This window comes from Triticum dicoccoides, chromosome 2B (genome assembly GCF_002162155.2).
Source record: "Triticum dicoccoides isolate Atlit2015 ecotype Zavitan chromosome 2B, WEW_v2.0, whole genome shotgun sequence".
NCBI classification, from domain to species: Eukaryota; Viridiplantae; Streptophyta; class Magnoliopsida; order Poales; family Poaceae; genus Triticum; species Triticum dicoccoides.
The window spans coordinates 47070893-47078055 of record NC_041383.1 but is presented as its reverse complement, the minus strand read 5'-3'; the positions used below and the strand labels follow the sequence as shown (position 1 = coordinate 47078055).

The 7163-nt window shown below is 40.8% G+C and overlaps 1 protein-coding gene across 2 annotated transcripts in view; it reads left to right on the top strand.

Annotated features, from left to right (window-relative positions):
• LOC119362038 overlaps positions 1 to 6754 on the top strand; it is a 7574-nt gene extending 820 nt beyond the window's left edge. Inside the window, exons 1-7 of one of the 2 annotated variants that reach the window (XM_037627209.1) lie at positions 60 to 577; positions 1534 to 1705; positions 1875 to 2130; positions 2299 to 2521; positions 2623 to 2743; positions 4120 to 4353; positions 4505 to 6754. In XM_037627209.1, coding sequence (XP_037483106.1) covers positions 1544 to 1705; positions 1875 to 2130; positions 2299 to 2521; positions 2623 to 2743; positions 4120 to 4353; positions 4505 to 6511 — 3003 coding nt within the window. In that variant the 5' untranslated portion in view covers positions 60 to 577; positions 1534 to 1543 and the 3' untranslated portion in view covers positions 6512 to 6754. Of the gene's footprint in view, positions 1 to 59; positions 578 to 1533; positions 1706 to 1874; positions 2131 to 2298; positions 2522 to 2622; positions 2744 to 4119; positions 4354 to 4504 lie in introns of those variants that run through there. The other variant, XM_037627210.1, reaches the window with a different exon arrangement.
• The last annotated feature ends 409 nt before the right edge of the window (positions 6755 to 7163 follow it).

Genomic DNA, 7163 nt, shown 5'->3' with positions numbered 1-7163 from the left:
TGATGGGGGGCAGGGGGGGCGGCCGCCCCGGGCCCCCGAAAATAGGGGGCCCCAGGTTTGTGCTCTTCCCTGTTAATACGATTGGGCTCTAGTTCGTAAAAAAATGATAATTGGGCCTACGTTACGTGCACTGATCACGTTTGGGAGAGATCGATCACCCACGCTGATCACGCACGATGACCATCGTCCATCCTCGCCTGTAGCCTCCTATTTTTTCGTCTGATCTCCTGGAAACCTAATCGCCCGCAGCCACTGGCCGCCGCCATGGAGCAGACACTAGATACCCACGCCACACCATGGCACATCGATGCCGCAGCTCCAGCCTACGCCATCCGCCGACGATTTCAGATAAGACGTCCTTTTCCTTCATGATTTTGCCCTAAATTATGCCCTAGAACTGCTGCTTGACGTGGTGAGGCTTTTGTCGGCCGTAGTGTTGCACAGAACGACACAAGTATGAAAGCGAAGGTCCCCTTGATCATGGTCTTCAATCCTCAGAACCAGGCGTGGAAGCCTGTGAACAGTTTCAAGGATTTGTACAAGGATCAGTGGTACATTGCCGGGCTGCCACATCCAGGTACGTAAGATACCATGTAAACTCTTGATGCAAGGAAAGTTTTGTAGCTTTCAGCTTTTTGCATCTTGGCTGTGTAAAACTGTTTGATGAAAGGTAGTGTTTGTATGCACTTGCAATGCGATATTATATTCATTTTTTCATTCTGAAAAAATACCAACGAAATGTAAGACACAGCCCAATATATGACTATGTGGTCGATTCTGTTGGATTAATTAGGACTAGTTGGCGCACCGTCAATAAAATAAGAACATGATAATGCTAATGTGATCAAACCTGATAAGCCAGTTAGTAAAAACTTCATTACTCTGTCTGGTGTTGTTAAAGGACTTCAGCAGTGTAAAGGAGCAGTGTAAAGGAAGGGATTGGTGCTTTATATATAAAGTGGGGCGAAAGCCTTTTTCGGTAATATGCAAACGAATGCACATGAAGTAATCGAACATTATTTTTCTATAGAAAATGATAATCATCCCTACATGATTTGTTAGTAGTATGGTGTACAAGCAAAATCTTAAAGTTGCGCAAAGTATATACTGAAAATAATTTTTGAAAGTACAAAGGGCCCCGGATTCTGGTTTCGCCCCGGGCCCCTAAAATCTCAGGACCGGCCCTGATTTGCGTAGCCTATTGGTAACTCTACCATTTTTGCTGAAATATTGTGAAGTTGGACTGAAACTTTCAGTCTTTAAGCAGAGCAATACTACTACTCCCTCCGTTCCGATTTACTCGTCGTGGTTTTAGTTCAAATTTGAATTAAAACCACAACCAGTAAATTGAAGTGAAGAAAGTACCATTTAAGGGTATTTGGTCATCGGAATAACAGCGTGCATTTGTCAACAAATCATTACAACTACATGGTGCATGCTATTCATCGTGCAGTTTAATTTCTTCAACAATCGGCGTCAATAATATACTAATCTGTACCATATGCCTAAATAACGGCATTGCTCTCGACTCAGGAGATTGCGAATGGATCCCGAAGGCAACAGTAAACACGCCATCCTGGAGCGCTTGCTGGCTGACAAATATGCAGAGCCCATGAAACTGCCGTTTTCACTCTTGGAGGACATCACGAATGGTTTCTCTCCTGATCATCGAATCGGCATAGGAGGGTTTGCGGTGGTTTATAAGGTAAATAGCATTTTGATATGTGCAGGGGGGCAAATCTAATATTAAAACATGACTTGATACATCCGTATGTAGACAATCTAAGACAAGAATTTTGGGACGGAGGGAGTAGCATTTTGGTATGTGCAGGGCCAGACACACATGAAGCTGACAATGCATATTGTCACCACAGGGGGTGGTTGGAAAATACACGGTCGCTGTCAAGAAGCTATCCAACACATACAATATCCGCGAGAATAAATTCCACCAAGAGGTTAAATGCTTGATGAAGGCTAAGCATGAGAACATAGTACGTTTCTTGGGGTACTGTGCTGAGACACAAGGGGAAATGGAAGACTACGAGGGAAAGCTTGTCATGTCAGATCAACGAAACTGGCTACTTTGCTCTGAGCATGTGCCCAACGGGAGCCTTGATAAGCATATTACCGGTAGGATCGATGCTCAACTTGTATTTCTGTCAAGGTTTATTTACTCTATTGTAGGTTATCTGACTACTCAGCATGTTCTGTACTTTGCATTCCTAGATTTACATTGCAATATCAATATCGATACAAATTAAATATGAATATTTTAAAAACCTGCTACCTCCTCTTCAGATGTATCTACTGGACTTGAATGGAGAGAGCGTTATCGAATAATCAGGGGAATATGCGAGGGGCTACATTATCTTCATCAGAAGTGCATTCTTCATTTGGACCTCAAGCCCGCTAATATACTGTTAGATGATCACATGGTACCTAAAATTACTGATTTTGGTCTATCAAGGTGTTTCGAGGAAGGGCAAACAAGTGCATTCACTGAACAAATATTTCTATCACGGTAAGCAAGCCTCTTAAAAGTTATTCTTCTCTTTGGTGGCAAAAATTATTATACAATTTATTTGCACATTCATCAATCAGACTTCATAAATCTTGCAACAGAGGATATTTTGCTCCGGAACTACTGAGAGGACAAATCACATACAAGTTAGACATATTTAGCCTGGGCGCCATAATCATGGAGATACTGATAGGAGAGAAGAGTTATCCCGAAGATGAGAAGGTAACAACAAGTTATGCTATGCTCCAAGTTAGTCGAAGGAAATATTTTGAAATCAATGTTTTACACTCCAGTTTAGCATATATCTCTGTTCCATTATCACTAATACAAATAAAAGGTGGTAGGGCATTTCGATCCAACCCATCCATACATACTTTCAGCAACCACTCATGATTTAAGTTTGCAATAGTTATATCTTAGTCCCATGCTTGCGAAATCTAGTCATCTGTGTGGTTGGTGAGAGAAGAAACGCCTTTAACGAAGTTAAATTCAATGTGATCTTTTACATATGTTGGTACATTCTCTTGGATTATGTGCATTGCACGCGTACACTTCTTTGAAAGCGTACATTTTTAAGATGTTTGAGATAACTCACATTTTTCTTTAAATAACTCATATTCATTGTTACCAAGCTATGTGATTTTGATTTCCTACTACTACCGAATGTATACATGTGATGCACAGTTTTAATATATTGACTACTCCACCCAAAATATACTTTCACCAATTTAAAATTTATCCTTACATTTTATTTGGTTTATAACTTAGCACATTCACAATATTAACTACACCTTGCTAAATAAATAAACTAACACAACGTTTTTCTTAGAATACATAAATAGGATAAAAAAAATATGTGATTAACCCTTTAGTGAAGTCATTAGAAGCTAAGGTTCCAAGTTTTCTTTCTTGGCCACATCAGATTTGATATTCTGAATGATTAACATTGGTTGGTTTTCACAAAAAATCATTCTTGTAAGTAGTATAGCACTATAGGTATGCACATTTTCTTGGGGAAGTAAATTAATCCCGTTTTCTAGACACCGACTACAAGAAACTATGCATAGTGAATCGTCACAAAACAAAGTCTCCATATCACTAGTTATATTATGTGAAATTGCATCAGAATTTTCTTCATGTAACATGACTCGCAGAAAGTACATCGAGAAACTTTCCCCTTAGCATAATTTCATCTACCATGACACGAAATATTCATTGTATAATTTTTTCAGGCAACATCTCAGATGGCCCTTCTTTCATTTCGAATAATTGAAACAATAACCCAGCTGGAATTTGGAGCCTTGATGTTGTATAGGGATGTAATATTGTGTCTAGTGATCAAAAGCAAGATGATTAATTGTTTGTAACTAAAAAAATACTAATCATATGATCATATCGCTTTTGATCTGACCTTTAATTATGTGTAGTGATCCCAAATTACATACAATCGACTTGTTTGGCTGTCAATATGACCTTCTTGCAAACAATACGTAAATACATATGTACGTGAGACCCAGAAAAGTTGTTCCCCACACTGTTGTATGGGGCACGGCGTTAGTTATATAAATACTAAGTAACTCATGATTGCAAATTTGTAGGTAGTTGCCAGTTGGATGAATCAGGTAGTTGCAAGTTGGATGGATCGACTGGAGGCATTAGAGGGAGATACACAGTTGGAACAAGTAAGAGTATGCACTAAGATAGGGATAGAATGTTTGGACTTGGACCCGAAGAAGAGACCAGATGCAGGGGACATAATCGATAGGCTTGATAAAACAGGAAGTGTGGACTATTCAGACAAAATTGGTATCAGCAGTTCATCATCTGAGCAGGTTGGTTTACTGAACGGTCTCAAGAAAGAAGTTTACTAATTAGACGTCACGTGCAACAGATAACATCGTGTTGGAGACCTTTTGTAAATTATACTATTCTTTCACTTTTCTTGATCTCCCTATAATATAACAGTATAATCTTCTTTGTTAGAGTCACAAGAAGGTCAAGCCTGCAGACCTTATCCAAGAGGATGAAAAGGTAAACTGGAGATCATTCAACGTTGATGGTCTAAACAAGTTCACAGAGGTTGAGATTAAAAGGAACACTGACAACTATAGCACTCTCATTAGCAAAAGTGGCTCCGCAGAAGTTTACCATGGTGTTCTTGAAGATGGTAGTTCTGTTGCAGTCAAGATTCCACTCCCAGATATGAAGGAACATTTTGCTAAAGAAATAATCATACATTGCCAAATCAACCACAAGAACGTTGTTAGGCTCTTGGGCTACTGTTCAGAGGAAAACGTTTTAATGATGATCACCGAATACACCTCTGGAGGAAACCTCAGAGATGTTCTTGATTCCAGAGAATATCCCATTTCTTTAGATGCAAGGTTGGGTATTGCTCTAGACTGTGCAGAGGTGTTAAGCTACATGCATTCTTCCATGTGTCCACCAATCATTCACGGTGATTTCAAGCCAGGTAACATCCTTTTAGATGATAACTTTCGTGCGAAATTATTCGACTTCGGGATATCCAGAATGTTTTCCAAGGACAGCACTCAATACACAGTGAATGTGATAGGCAGCATAGGTTACATGGATCCGTTGTTTGCTAAGACTGGGTACATCGATCCGAAGAGTGATGTTTACAGTTTTGGGATCGTATTGGTAGAACTAGTCACCAGAAAAAAGGTATATGAAAATGGTACAATTACTGACCTCATAGAAACTTTCATCCTAGCTGTTCAAAAAGGAAAGAAGGCAAGAGAGATGTTCGATGCTGATATAGCACAGTCGAGCAACATTAAGGTTCTTGACAAGATTGTAAATCTAGCAGCTGAGTGCCTCAGAATGGAGATGAGCAAACGCCCTCAAATGGAAGATGTTGCAGAACGTCTTCGGATGCTAATAAAAGCTCGTTGCCAGCCGGGTGAAGAAAAAACTGCAGGTCACTGGACATTGTGGGGAAAACAAGACAACAACACAACACAAAGCGAAAGGATTTCCAGCTCTAACTCTACCGTGTTCTTCAACTTGAACAGTTTGGGCATCTTCAGTAGGAATGCGCACACGAATTTCAAAAGGAATGGAGGTCCAGTACTGCAGAATGTCAAGGGACTATACATTTTCACAAAAAGCGAACTAAGAAAAATCACCAACAACAACTCAGAGTTTCTTTCAATCGAAAGTTTTGGTAAAGTCTGCAAAGGAACCCTTTCTGACAACACTGCAGTGGCAGTTATGTCTTCTGTCAAGGTAACTGAATCTATAAAAGAGCAGTTTATCGAGCAAATAGAGATCCAGACACATATGATGCACGTGAATATTCTCAAGCTCATCGGTAGCTGCCTGGAGGTGGATGTTCCAATGTTGGTGTATGAGTTTGCTGGCAAAGGAAGTCTTCAAGACATTCTTCATGGCAACAGCAGAAACCAAAAGCTCCCCTTAGACCTGCGTCTGGATATTGCAATTGGAACTGCACAAGGTTTAACATATCTGCACTCCTATGGAGATCAAGCCATACGGCACGGTGATGTCAAACCGGACAACATACTTCTGGATGACAAGTTCGTACCAAAAATCTTGGATTTCGGGTTATGGAAGCTGCTTAGAGAGGAATATTATTTCGGCAAGATTGTAGCTGGGGACATGGCCTACGTTGACCCAGTATTCCTTAAAACCGGGCAACTGACAGAAAAAAGCGACGTTTACAGCTTTGGGGCGGTTCTCTTAGAACTCATTACCAGGAAGCGAAGTGTATATGATGAATACACTAGCCTCATTTTGGAGTTCCGTAAAGTCTGTGAGAAAGAAAAGAGCGGTAGGGCGATGATGGACAAGGAGATCGGAACTGAAGAAGAAGATATCTATTGCCTGGAAGAAATTGGTAAGCCGGCAATTGAGTGCCTAAAAGAAGATGTAGAAGATCGGCCCGACATGGCGGCGGTAGTTGAGCGACTTGTAATGCTTAAAGAGGATAGGATGCTTAAGAGTTAGGAACGGCATCCAAGTGACTTGTACTTGGTTTACAATTTACATGGCCACTTTCCTCTGCTCTCTGTATATCACTGTAGTTCATGTGAATAAAATGTGAGGTCAACATTAACCAGCTCTGTGCAATTCTGCATGACTGAACTATAGTACTATCATCATGAATGGCTTAAAAATCATAGCCATTGTTTGCAACATCCATACGATTGGGATGCTGGGATTTTTGCTTTCATATCAGGAGCAGTTTGGAATGCAGGATGCGTCTCTGAATACATTGTATTGGTGTCATTTCTTCTATTCCAGAACTTTTCGAAGGGTTGCAACAGCCAATAGCATGGGCGAAACAAAAGCGTGTTTGGGGGTAAACTGAAGGATTTTAAAGGGACTAAGCGCATATCATCGGACCCAGTTAAAGCCTGGTAGATGGAATCAAGAAAACTACTGTAGGTAAGATGCATGGAGAACAGGACGATTGTTGGTTTGGATGGACATGGGAATAAATATTGATTAAATTTGCGATGACGACTGTCTCCGGCATGGGATTTACCTGGGGATGTAGGCGTGGGTCGATGATGAACTGGATTGAGGCGAGCAGTGTAGCCCCGAGAACTTGAGTTCCGTGGGACGAGATCGACGGCTTGCTCCATGCGGCCGGGCC